Source organism: Sus scrofa, chromosome 13 (assembly GCF_000003025.6).
Source record: "Sus scrofa isolate TJ Tabasco breed Duroc chromosome 13, Sscrofa11.1, whole genome shotgun sequence".
Classification (NCBI taxonomy): domain Eukaryota; kingdom Metazoa; phylum Chordata; class Mammalia; order Artiodactyla; family Suidae; genus Sus; species Sus scrofa.
The window spans coordinates 65794628-65808990 of NC_010455.5; the positions used below are offsets into that span (position 1 = coordinate 65794628).

Genomic DNA, 14363 nt, shown 5'->3' on the forward strand with positions numbered 1-14363 from the left:
GTTTTTCCTTGATATCTTAGTGTGAGTTGGAAATTAAAGGATAAGCGTGTAATGCGGCTGCAACATTAGTTCCTAAACAAGTTGGTTTTAATAAAATTTCATTTGTATATTTATTGCATGTTTAACTATTTTTGATTTAAAAATCAAGTTGAGGGGTAGTAGTCATAGAAAAAAAAAAAAAATGTCTTCTACCATTCTTTCCCCATCTTCCCTTTTTACTGTTTGGTCATTCAAAAGTAGAAATTTTAAGTATAAAAATATTTAATAATAGAAGTTTCTGCTGTGGCACAACAGGATCAATGGCATCTGTGGAGCACTGGGACGAAGGTTCGGTTCCCCAGCCCTGCCCAGGGGGTTAAGGATCCAGCTTTGCTGCAGCTTCAGTGTACATTGCAGATGCATTCTACATTGCAACTGTGGCTTGGGTCTGATCCCTGGCCTGGGAATTCCATTTGCTATAGGACAACCAGGAAAGAAGTACTCAAGATCAATTCAACCTAGATGTATAGCAAAATTTTGAATAATGAGTAGATTCAGAAAATGAATCTTAAAATTAATGGTTATTTTCTTTTAACCCTTATTGAAAATTTTTCTGACTTGTCTCTTAATTTAGTTGAATTTATTCATTTATTGGCCTACTATAAAGATCCTTTGCCGCCAGAGTTATTGTGTATCTGTTCATTTTCATTATTTATTAGTTTAAATATAGGTATAGTAGATTAGACTGAATGCATTTCCCCCCACATCACAGCATATGGAAGTTCAGAGCTGCAGCCTTCACCACAGCTATGGCAACATCGGATCCTTAACCCACTGTGCCACAGTGAAATCTCCCAGAATGCATTAGAAACTTGTGTTTTTAGTGAATCCCAGTTAAAGGGTTATTCCTTTCAAAAAGAAATATAGTTAATTATGGCTTCTGGCTAGTTGGAGTTTAGAGAAAACTAAACAGGGTCTTTTATAATGATTTTTGTTTTTTCCATTATAGCTGGTTTATAGTGTTCTGTCAATTTTCTACTATACAGCAAGGTGACCCATTTACATATACATGTATACATTCTTTTTTCTCACATATACAGTGTCTTTTATTTAGTATGTGAAGAGGGAAAAAATTCTAGTAGTTTTATGACAGTACTATGTGAACAACCTGATATCAAAGCTCTGAAAAAGAAACCAGGCCTAGGAGATGAAAATCTAGGTAGGATTTTTAAGTTGAAGATATTTTAGATTCTACGATAGTAAGTTGTGGTTAATAGGAGGAAAATTATCATTAATCCTCATATAAGATCTGAAGTAATTGCTGCCCTTGAGAAAAGTGGGCATTGAAAACTGATATTATTCAATCTGCCTTTATGTCAGCCAAGCAAGATTTTTTTTCTGTAATCCATGCCTGTTTTTAACACTTCGAGTTTCACATAATTTTTAAAATACCTCATTTTTAAAATGAAATTTGCCTTTCTGGCCCTGACTTAGTGAGTGTACATATTTGTCTTTACTTTGAAATCTCATAATTGGGCCCTAGATTCTAGAGTGCTTTTAATTCTTAGGGTAGGGTAGCCACTACATGCCAAAACGTTTTGGTTTTTTTTGTTTTTTGGGGGGTTTTGTTTTGTTTTGTTTTGTTTTTATGAGAGTGAGGGGGAAAAGTGTAAAATTTTGGTGTAAATAGCTTGCTGTTAACGTGGGAATTCATAAAAGTAAAAATGATCTGATTGGTTTATTTAAAATTTAATAATAGAGGAAAAGCCAAAGAAACTAAAAAGGGACATCCTCAAAATGGCTTGTTTGTATATCCCCAAATATATATTCACTTACATGTTTTGTCAGAGACCAAAATTCAGGAAGCAAAATTTGGCTTCCTGGTGGTTTCTGGAGAGAATTGATCAGAGATTGCTTCTTGGCTAAGTTGCTGTCTGCATAGGCTGTTAACAATTGTTTCTCTGGTAGCAGATCTTGTTCATCAGCATTGCATCATTTCTGGGAGAATGGCCAAGGTCCACAGCCACAGTACAAAGACTGTCTGAAGCATATGAGGCCTGTTCTTTTTCTGAAGCGGCACTCCTCTTCCTGCCAGTCCTCTTCACAGGATTACTGAAGCAGACTTGTTCTGAATTTCTTTCATTGGATTGGCTGTTTATTGGACTCTAAACTCCCAGCTGCTTCCGGCTCACCTGGCTGATGCAATTTCTTTTTCTCAAATCTCTATTGGAGTTGTTCTTAAAGCACTTTTGTCTGTCTTCTCTGAGAGTGACCAGACGTATCAGATGGGTCTTGTGCTTTCAGCAAGTCATGTAGGAAAGACACTGTCAGAATGGCAGATACAGAGACTGTTGACCATTTCTGAAACCAATTTAAACAGAAATAATTACAAACCATTTCTGGCATGTTCATAACAACCTGTTTCTTAGAAATTGTATGTAAATGGTGGCTTCTCAACAGGCTGGTTCTGCTTCTGAGTCCAAGAACTTAACTATGCTTCCTGGGGTTCTGATAGATTGTTCTAGAAATAGTAAATTGAAATGCAGTTGAAGTTCTGATGCATTCCTTTTCCCCCCTTCTGTATACTCGTGTCCTTATTTCTCTTTTTGCTTCTGTTATTCTTTCTTTTTTGTTGTTGCTAAGGGAGTCTACTTCTTTGACTTAATTTTTTTCTTCCTCTTACTGTTACCTTCATACTTTTTAACTTTTATGTATTTTTTTTTTTAGGGCCACACATGCAGAACATGGAAGTTCCCAGGCTAGGAGTCGAATCAGAGCTACAGCTGCTGGCCTGCACCACATCCACAGCAGCACCAGATCCTTTAACCCACTCAGCAAGGCCAGGAATCGAACCCACATCCTCATGGATGCTAGTCGGGTTTGTTAATCACTGAGCCACAAGGGGAACTCCCATACCTTTTATTTTTATAATTCTGAGTATACTCGTTTAAAATTATTTCTAAAGAATAGATTATTTTCCAATTCTTAATAAAAAGTTAGAAATCTATAAGATATCGACGTAAAGTACATTTTTAAAGTTTTTTTAAGTTTTTTATTTTTCCTTATTAGAGCCCCACCTGCAGCATATGGAGGTGTTCCCAGGCTAGGAGTCGAATTGGAGCTGTAGCTGCTGGCCTACACCACAGCCATGCTAGATCCAAGCTGCGTCTGCGATCTGCACCACAGTGGGATTCTTAACCCACTGAGCGGGGCCAGGGATCGAACCTTCATCCTCATGGATACTAGTCAGATTCATTTTTGCTGAGCCACAATGGGAACTCCCAACATAAAGTACATTTACTCTCCATTGCTGGTAACTGGAATCCCACAAACAGATCTGTTCATTTTTATGTATGTTAACATATCACATGTTTAGTACCCCCTTCTGGCTAATGTTAAATTTGACTCTCTGCCTTCCTCCTCTCCCCCCTACCAAGCCCTGGATCATCACTTATTTTCCTTTCCTTTTTGTAGTGTAGGAAGCTACTTAAAGCTCTGTTTTCCACATTTTCCTTTGAGTAGTTGACCACAAATAGAATTAACTATTTGCCACCCTATAGTAAGGACAGTAGGATGGTGGAATGGAGTGGGGGCAAGAAAGGAGTAGTATGAACTTTAGTAGTTGATGGTAGATCCCCGTCTGGAGAGTAATTCTGACATTCAACTAAAGAAGAGCCTCTGATTTTAGGAATGGGTCAGTAGAGAAGAGAAGCATTCCTAGGAGAGATGAAAAAATCCTTTGGGAAATGGGAGAGAATTCTCATTTGAAGGAAAGAAAAAAAATTTCCCAGAGACAATATTTACCAATTTTTAAGTCAAATAAAGACATTTTCCTTTTATGTCCTTTGTTTTAATAGGTTCTGGCTTTATAAATAAGTGAGATAACAATATCAAGGGACAAAGATATAGTACTAGGTGGAACACAGAATGGTAAACAAGGCAATATACAGAAATGAAACAGAATCGTGAATAAAGTATTATTTCCAGAAGTTCCTGTTGTGGCCTAGCAGTAGCAACCCAACTAGTGTCCATGAAGTGTCGGGTTTGATTCCCTGGCCCCACTCAATGGATTAAGGATCTGGCATTGCTGTAAGCTGCTGTGTATGTCACCGCCGCCGACACAGCTTGGATCTGGCTTGGCTGTGGCTGTGGTGTAGGCCAGCAGCTATAGCTCTGGATCAGCTCCTAGCCTAGGAACTTCCATATGCCACAGATGTAGCCCTAAAAAGACAGAAAAATTATTTCTATAGAATTCTATGTGTCTATCTATGTTATTTCTTTTATGCTAATTATGTCTCAACTTTTTCTAGGTCTTCAGAGCTACTGGCAGATAATTTTGGGGGACTTCATATTCAGAGGTCTATAAAAAGGTGACTGAGCCAAATAAATTCTTTTAATTTGTTTGAATTTTTGTATTTTAATAAAGGCTAAAATTATAATTTTGATATAATGGTGATCATAATTTATTCAGAGAATATTCTCAAACACCTTTTATGTGCCAGGCACTGTTCTAAACTTTGGAGCTACAGCAGAGGATGAAACACAAAAATCGTTGTTTTCACAGAGTTTATGTTTCTGGTAGGAAGAGAGACAGACAAATTGTTTACAAGTAAAAGAAATCTTGAAACAGTTCCACCTAGAGACATTTAATTCTTTGCTGTTGTTGTTATTGTTGCTTTTTAGGGCCACACTTGTGGCATATGGAAGTTCCCAGGCTAGGGGTCGAATCAGAACTTCATCTGCAAGCTTATTTCACAGCCACAGCAACGCAGGATCCTAGCCAAATCTATAGCTTATAACACAGCTCATGGCAATGCCAGATACTTAACCCACTGAATGAGGCCAGGGGTCAAACCCACATCCTCATGGTTACTAGTTGAGTTGGTTACCACTGAGCCACAATGGGAACTCCAATTCTTGTCTCTCTTTCTAGGACATATCTCCAAACTATGTGATAAATTAGTAACTACTTTATCTACTAAGCTTGGTAAACTGTAGTTTACTAACTATATACTATTATCTTATAAAACTAAAGTAATTATAATAAAATACTGCATATGGATGGTCTGTTAAAAGTTTTCAGTTAACATTTTAATAGCTACATTTTGCAGAGCCTTCTTTAGGGAAGGAACTAGTTTCAGGATTATATGGGAACTTTGGTTTTGTTTTGTTTTTTAGTTTAAAAAAAGTGCCATTATTTTGAAAGCATTATTTGGAACAAGATAGCCAAGCGCTTCATCACAAGAGTAGAAGTCATGTAAAATTACCCAAAAAGAAAATGGAAGAATGCATGGGAAGAGAAACTCATAGTTAACTACTTAAAGTTATTTATCAACCATCCAAATTAGCTAGGTCAGGAATTTATTCAGGAATGTATTAATCACTTCCTCATTTATTAAGGAGATACTATCTAAAATGATGTTTTCTTCTTTTCCTTTTAGTATTCTTTTTTAAATTACTTAGAAAAATAACTACTGTCAGCTTAGTTTTCTAAGTTTTCCTTTATCTAGACACCTACTTTTTTATGGGCATATAGTAGTAATGGCTATGACAAAGGATTTTTTTAACAGTGTTGGGGAAAGGGGGCATTCTTTACTCAAAACACAGGTTAAGATTCCTGTGTCGGTCATGGGTGGTATGATCATTATTAGAGTCTGCTCTGGTTATTAAATCAGGCAGCCTTTGGGTTGTTGTTTTTTTCTTTCTTTCTTTTTTTAATTCAAATTATGCTGTGAAACCAAATAGAGAAAGAATAGTAACCAACAGGTCCTTCCCTGACCACCGCCCCCCCTTATTTTTTTGCTTTCTAGGGCTGCGCCCATGGCATATGGAGGTTCCCAGGGTAGGGGTTGAATCGGACCTATGGCTGCTGGACTACACCACAGCCACAGCAACGCAGGATCCAAGCCACGTCTGCAGTCTACACCACAGCTCATAGCAACACCCGATCCTTAACCCACTGAGCAAGGCCAGGGATCTAACCTGTATCCTCATGGATGCTAATCAGATTCATTAACCACCATGCCATGACAGGAACTCCCCCAATGTTTAAGTATGCCCCTTAGGGTTTATTTGATAAATATTCTCTCTTCTATTATTGGTAGATTTTATTTCAGTTTCCAAGAGCCTTGGAGGATGTATTCCTCTACTCTGTTAGGATATGTTGTTAGAGAAATCAAACATTTATGAGTAAGATGGGCCCAAAGGCATAAAGTTATATTAGTCACTTCTCTTTTATGAGCTGTGAGGAAGCAGTAGGTTGGAAGATTTGCCCTTCTCGTTTCAGTCTCAAGTCTAACATGTCACCTCAGGTTGAGTAGAAGCAGGTATATTGCCACACCCAAATCTGGAGAGTCCTGGGTCCGATTAGTGAGATCTAGCTCTTTCAAAATGTAGGTGCCAGGGAGGACTGCTTAGTTTATAGCTGTTCTAGCATTTTAAAATAATGATACAAACAAGTAATATTACCTTTATGTGTTGTTAAAAGTCTTAGCCTGATTCATTGGTCATACTTGGCTTTTTTAACCTTTCATTTGGTTTGATTTTTTTAGTGTATAAATAATCATTTACTGCTCTTGTCTTAATTTTAATCTTAATTTGTCTTAATCTGTTAATAGAATCCTATTAATATCATGTATCAGTATATCAGCCATGACTTCTTTTGTAGTCTTCAGCAAAAATCTTTATTAACCTAGCTCTTTAACAATCACATTGACTTTCTTTCTTCCCACATAAAATGCTTCTTGTTTCATTCTTTTTTTTTTTTTTTTTTTTTTTTTTTTTTGTCTTTTTAGGACTGCAACCGCAGCATATAGAGGGTCCCAGGCTAGGGGTCCAGTCAGAGCTATAGCCACCAGCCACAGCCATAGCCACGGCAACGCCAGATCCAAGCCAAGTCTGCAACCTACACCACAGCTCACGGCAGCACTGGATCCTGAACCCACTGAGCGAGGCCAGGGATCGATCCTGCAACCTCATCAGATTCTTTTCCACTGTGCCTCAATGGGAACTCCTTATTTCATTCTTTTAATGCTTTTTTGTTTTTTGGTTTTTTTAACAAAACTATGGAATCACTAATGTAAAATCAAAGTACACTTTTTCCCTTTACACTGTACCTCCAAATCTCTTAATCTACCTTTGTTTCTTTTACACTTTGTTAGTTTGAGAATCTTTCTGTTCTAATTCCACTGGCTTTGGTCACCAGCTCAAGGTGACCATACAAACTTTTCAAATCTTTACCATGAAACTATACTCTTTGTAGTTTGTTTTTATTTGTACCTAATAATGATATTATATCACAAATATAGTTAGATACAGTATCTTCTCTCAAAATTATAGTTATTAAAAAGCTTTAAAAGACAGAAAAGCATATTCTATGAGAGAAAGTGACAGTAAGAAACAGCTGTATTCAGTTACATATAAACAAATTGATCTCTTATCATATTTATTTTGGAATGAATAACATTATTGACTAATGGTAAAACTCGTTTATTTGTGACCAGGTAGAGTGGGGGGGGGCAGTTTAAATGAAGATCCTGGAGTTCCCGTTGTGGCGCAGTGGTTAACGTATCCGACTAGGAACCATGAGGTTGCGGGTTCGATCCCTGCCCTTGCTCAGTGGGTTAACAATCCGGCGTTGCCGTGAGCTGTGGTGTAGGTTGCAGACGCGGCTCGGATCTGGCATTGCTGTGGCTCTGGCATAGGCTGGCAGCTACAGCTCCGATTCGACCCCTAGCCTGGGAACCTCCATATGCCACGGGAGCAGCCCAAGAAATAGCAAAAAGACAAAAAAAAAAAAAAAATGAAGATCCTGAATTGTTAAAGAAACTATGAAATTTCTTTTAACTGTTCTCTGTCTTAAAACTTGTTAGTTAGATCCTAGGATGCCAGAAATTTTTGTTGGATAAGCAGTTGTGGAATGGGAGGAATGTGCCTATTATTGGTGAGCAAACTATTACATTCCCTTTATCTGAATAGGAAAAAAATTAAGATAGAAATGAAAAGTGAGCAAAACTTTTACTACCTCACTTTGTGAAACATTAACGCAGAACATAGTAAAAATGGGATAGTTGTGTTGATCCCTTGTAATTGTTTTATATTTATCCCTTAAAAGTGTTGTTCAAAAAAATAGAAAAATATTCAATAGCATTTGCAATAAATTTAAAAAACTGTTGACTAGATATTTTCCTTTTCTGTGGCAGGATTCCCCATGTCCGTAACATGTTGGTTAAGGCTCTGCAGCTCACCCCCACTCTCAGAGTGGCCAGTCTCCAATAATTGGACCCCGTGATTTCCACTCTCTGCTGTGTTGGACGTCATGAGCATTGCAATCCCTCTGGGAGTCACCACACCAGATACATCCTACTCAGATATGGCTGCTGGATCAGAGTAAGTGCTACTTCCTAGGTAGTAGGTGCATTGCCAGATTGTGTGGAGATAAGTTTCTTACAGGCATCTAGTAATAAATACATATAGTGTTTTCTAAACCCAGGCCTAGCCCACTGTAAATGACATTAGACTTTTCCCTTTCCCCCATAGAAGCTAGGGCAAAAAAGAGTTAGAAGGGGGAGGAAAAGAATTTGGGGGGATGAGAATTCTGAATAAATAATTAATAGAATTATATTTGCAAAGTAGTGATTACATTTTCGTTTGTTTTGATGGGCAAGGAAGATCGAAATAAGTGGGTGTCACTACCTGCTTCTATAGATTATCTGATGAATGCAGTTGATAAGGAGGAGTTCTCTCCAACTGATTTTCCTTGAAGGCCTCTTCCTATGTACTTCTCACTGTTCTAGAGTAAAGGGGCTACAACTATATGGGCACATTACTTAGACCTGATATTTGGGATAGAAAATGTGGAAAGTAGTGTCATCTGTTTTTTATAATACTCATTGCCTAGAAAGAGGACCTTCAAAATCAGTGGTACCAAACTTTTTTTTCAGCTAAGAGCAGCTTTAGGAAATCAGAATTTGTCGAAAAGTCCAATCCCTAAAATAGACTCTCAGTTCTTGAAGAATTTAAATGCCAAATGGCAATGAAGGTAGGCTTTCATTATAAAACTTTATATATTATTCACAGTTAATAAAAATTTTAGCCTTTTGTATCCCTTCTCTTTTAAGTTGTCCAAGATTCCCCCTGCTCACAGATTCCCCCTCTTGTCCTTTTACCTCCCTTGTACCCAATCTTCCTTGCTTACAGAAAGGAAGTGGAAGCCCCCTACCTTTCAAGACGAAGTGGCACTACACCAGGATGTGAAAGTCCAGCGAAAGAGACCCAAGGGGCCTAGGGGGCAGCACACCCCCAGAAGCCAAGTCTATTCCAGGCAGTACCAGGGATTAGGGTCTGGGCTGGAAAAATCCTGGTGTTTTGAATATGTTCAGGTCCAGTTCAGACTCTTGATCCCACAGCCACTTCTTGAGTGAGGTGGGTGTTGCTCTAATTCCCCTGTTTCTCTTGCCATTTTCACAGTCCCTGGGGATTCTTTCCCCTTCAGCAAAGTAAAGAAACTGTACCAGAATTCTGGGTTCAACTGCATCCCTGATTATAGTGCTTTTCTTCCTTAAAACTGAGAATATTAGTAAAGAGCATGTATGTTTCTTCACAAAGCCACCTAGGATAACTGAACTGTTTACCTACTTCCTTAAAGAGGAAGACTTAAAATGAAGCTACCCTAAGAAGCAGTATATTATATTCTGGGGTAGTCTAGAACTGAAAGCTGTTTTTAGCCCTATTCCATATAAAAATGAGGATGGAGGGTGGGGGAAGTGGGAGGATGGATTGTGTTTATTTTTATTTTTATTTTATTTTTTGCATGCCAAGAGATTTGGTTAAGCCAATAGCTGGGACTTACAAATTTACAACTATTTCCCAAATAAAGTATTTTAAAATCTTCCTGCATTAATAGATAACATAGTTGTATAGTGTTAATGGATTTGTATTAGACCAACCACTAGGCTCCTATACAGATGACTGACAAACTATATGAGTAGACAGTATTAACATTTGTGGGAAATTTCAACAAAAAGATTATATCAATGAGTTTGGGATTAATAGATAAGAAAAATACCTAAAGCAATTAATTATCCCTAAAACAGGTATTTTTCCAGAGTACAGAGCTGACTGCCCATAAATATTGCTAGGGAGTCCAGAAGTAATTGCAAAATCAAAAAATACTTCTGGCCTAAAAATTTGACTATAATGTTTCTATTTCCTAAAACGTTTTAATCCATAATCTCCAGACATATTTCTGATACTGTGGTCATAGCTAATTAATAGTTACTTGTTTAGTATTTCTACAAAGCAAGAGAATGTCAACAGTTAGCTCATATACCATTCTGTTAAATTATTAATGGTATTTGTTAATGCTTCACCATACATATTTCACTGTCATGTATATTCCACTATTCTGGGCACTCTAAGATTAAACCTGGTATGAAGGACAACATATTCAACTAAGTAAAAGACTTAGAACTTACCTTATGGGAATTTAAATCTGATGGCAATGGTATGCATTATGCTTTTTTTTTTTTTTTTTTTTGTATATTTGTAGGAAAACCTCTAGATGTAACAATAGAAGCAAAGACTTTTTTGAATTTACAGTACTACCATAAATGAATTTCAGACATTTTCTAAGAGGTAGTGTTAAAACATCAGGCTGCGTATTGTACTTAGAGCACAAATTGATCTATTGTAAGCATGGCTTTTGGGAATGTGCCCAACTGTCATAGCAGGTCAGACATAGGGTAAGAAAGGCTATAGTTAAACTTGCATAAAATGGTTGGTTAATAAGAGATACAATCCTAATACTCCAAATCTTTAATCCATATTTTAAAACATAGATAAGAGTGTGTGTGTGTGTGTGAAGGAATATCTTAAGAAATCCTGTTGTTACCTCTCAACGTGTAACTGTGTATTTAATCAATGGCCAGTTTGGAAATTGCAGTTTCCTCAAAAGATAATGAGCTTAAAGTTTAGTATTTGGCACGCATAGCCATATATTAAGTGCTATGCTTGACTAGAAAGTATTTTGCAGTGGGATGGCCTTTTAACCTCCACTATATACATTTTATTTTTATTCCGTAGACTTGCACATGAAGTGCATATGTTCATATTTACCCAGTTTGGAGATGGGTAAGATACAACCAACATAGCTCCATCTCCATGGCCATCTTTGATTTCATGCCACTTTCCTTTTTCCCGTCCAAAAAAAATCCATTTCTAATAAACAGCTGTCATGTTTCACTCCATGTGTTCAGTGGTACAAAATCTCTTGTGTAAAATATGCAGCTCTTTGGAATTCTTGTTTATCAAATAAATTAACAAAGTTGTAATATAAAGTTACTACTTTCTCTTAACTATTCATCATAGAAACTAAAATCTACCTTCATTTTATTAATGCTTGTTTGCCTTTGGTTTCATTTAGGAAACCCTACCTGTTTCCTAATACTAAGAGCTGATTGCCTCTCAGTGAGCCATGTTCAGATCATCTTTTTCTCAAGAATACTGACCTGCATTCTTGATGTATCCCCCCGCTCCACCCAGTTCTCATCTTGCAGACACTTTTAAGTAATAAAAATGCATGCACTTCACTAACAGAGAATACTTTCCTGTGTCTAAAGTTCTTCTTCACCTAGAAATTACCTTTGCTGTTATTTATAAGATCCCTTCTCACAGTTTTGGAGCATATAACTGGGTGAGTTGGATACATATCAGAATTTTCTTTTGTCCCTCACTTCTCAGCTGACATTGCAGCACATTGAACTACACACTTTATTCCTGCCAAGTACTATATAATGTGTATTCCCAAGCAGGAAGAATAAATATTACTTGAAGCAAACAGTATTCTTCATTTCTCTAAATGACTCTTTGATCAGTTGCTAAAGCTGAGTTATGCCTGTCTTTGAAGTTTCTAATTTGTGAATCTCAGTGCTTGTTGATTTAAGTGACAAATAACCCATTATTCAATTCTGCAAAGTCAAACAGTTACATTCCTTAACTGTCTTTCAAAATTCTGCAAAACCTAACCAGATAACTAAGCAATAAGACTTAATTGTTTTTGTCCCAAAACTTGAATTTGTCCTTTGCCATTTAGGCCTTTTTTTTTTTTTTTAATCAAGTTAAGGCTTACATTACATTTCTAAATTTGAACACATTTATAATTTTTTTATGTTAAAAAAATTGTATTTGAACAGTTTATTTTCCACTTAATGAGGGTATAAATCAAGCTTCTCAAGCTTCTCACTAAGCCGGGTTACTTAAGATTATGTTATTTTCTCTAAAGGAAGAAAGTTATTCTAGTTTCCAAACCGATTAGGCATAGTGGAAAGAGCATGGGCTTTGGGGTCACACATTGTTTCACATCCTGACTCTGTCACTGTGTGACCTTGATGAAATCATGTCACAACATCAACTTCTCATTCTGTAAAAGTGGGGTGTTATTTACCATGTTTAGTAGTTGCAGAATAAATAAATTAATACATACAAAGCACCTGGCAGATAATGGGCAGTTCAAAGTGGTAGCCAATACTGCTGTTGTTATTTGTCACAAGACTAAACTTCTGAGTAGTTTTGATTAGTTTGAAGTTTTATGGTATTACCATGCAGCTATTAAATAATTGTGTCCTTGATATGCTTGCATGTCATTGATGGATGAGAAATTATTACTCTGATATTTGAAAGGTGTTTGGGGGTTCATCAAGATGAGAGGTATGATAAATATAAGATGCCATTGTTTTTACCTGTACTTTCTTCAGGGTATCCTGTCTTGGTAGTGAATGGAAGAGGGCCTGGTCCCTGGGGCAGTGCAGAAGGCACTTTCATCATCTCACTCACTGCAAATGTCATGTGAGGTTTCATGGAAGTATTAAGAGATCCAATTAAGAAGAATAGTTCTGAGTCTAAACCAGCCCAGAGTGGCTTCTCTAGGGGAAACTCCCTGCTCAGCTGGTACGTTTGTGTTTGTCATTAGGGACACCTTGTATCCCAGGTGCCTGCCTTGAGACATCTGCCTGTACTGGCTTCATGTTGCACACAAATCCACATTGAATAACACTCCTACTGTTATTTATAGGGTTAGTTGTGTTAATCAGATTGTTTCACTGAGTTCTTTCTCTTATTCTAGTGGCTGGTGGTTGTGGAAAGAGGAGGGGTTAGAATGGGAAGGTAAATCTTAGTTTCAGGGAAGATTAGGTGTTATGCTATCATGCATTGCTTTTCGCCTTTGTGCAGCCCTGAATCTGTGGAGGCTAGTCCAGCAGTTAATGAGAAGAGCGTGTATTCCACTCATAATTATGGGACCACTCAGAGGCATGGGTGTCGAGGACTGCCTTATGCTGTGAGTATGCATTTGTTTCTCTCCAGAGCAGTGATCTTCCTGGAGTGTAATCCATTCTTATACATTGTGACTTTCTTGAAATGTTTATATGCAGCATGACGAAGTTGCCCCTTTTGCACTTCCCTGCCTCCAGCGGACGTCTAGCCCTGCATCATTGTTCTTGTTTTTATGTCCCAGTTGACCTTGGCATTTTGTTTTATCACTTTCCTGGTTGAAGCCAAAAAACGAAGGGTACTACTTTCTTCTTTCTTTCCATATGTACCATACTTTAGGGGAGAGAGGGGCCAGTGTTTGGACACTGTTGATTTAAAAAATCTTATTTTCAGGATCATAATTACGGAGCCCCTCCTCCTCCGACACCTCCTGCTTCTCCCCCTGTCCAGACGATCATCCCTCGTTCTGACCTGAATGGCCTGCCGTCGCCCGTAGAGGAACGCTGTGGAGACAGCCCGAACTCTGAAGGAGAGACTGTTCCTACCTGGTGTCCTTGTGGTCTTTCTCAGGATGGCTTCCTTCTCAACTGTGACAAGTGCAGGTAAGATCGTGTTCTATCTAAATCCAAGCCTGGGTTACTGGGATTAGGGTTTCTTATTAGTAGGGAAAAGCTCAAAGTATTCTTTCTTGTGTTTGTTAATGTAGATGATTCCTTAGTGCTCCTTGGCTCGAATTCTCTGCACTAGGTGAGAATTGCTGACAACAAGGAATGAGAGATTGATGTTAAAGCTATTGAATTTGATATGAAATTTAATGTCCTGGAAACATTTGGTAGGTGGGAGGAATGGGGTAGTATATGCAGAGACACTTCTCCCATGTGTGCAGTAATGTGCTGCATGCTGTTGAAAGGACTACTTTAAGTTTATTTTCCCTCTTTAGGGGAATGAGCAGGGGGAAGGTTATTAGACTTCATCGGCGGAAGCAGGACAACATATCAGGTGAGCAGAGATGGGTTAGGCCCATGTTTTGACATATACTATTTTATGATTTTAATATTCATCCCAAGAACCCCTCTTGTAAGTTCCCATGGTCCCCAGCTCTTTTCATGGAGAGAGAT

The 14363-nt window shown here is 37.7% G+C and overlaps 1 protein-coding gene across 1 annotated transcript in view; it reads left to right on the top strand.

The window, feature by feature from the left end:
* The window catches only part of SETD5 (SET domain containing 5), a 91775-nt gene that overhangs the window by 34655 nt on the left and 42757 nt on the right, over positions 1-14363 (top strand). The window contains 5 exon segments of the mRNA XM_013981946.2: positions 4290-4349; positions 8181-8367; positions 13207-13312; positions 13696-13847; positions 14186-14244. Coding sequence (XP_013837400.2) covers positions 8297-8367; positions 13207-13312; positions 13696-13847; positions 14186-14244 — 388 coding nt within the window. The 5' untranslated portion in view covers positions 4290-4349; positions 8181-8296.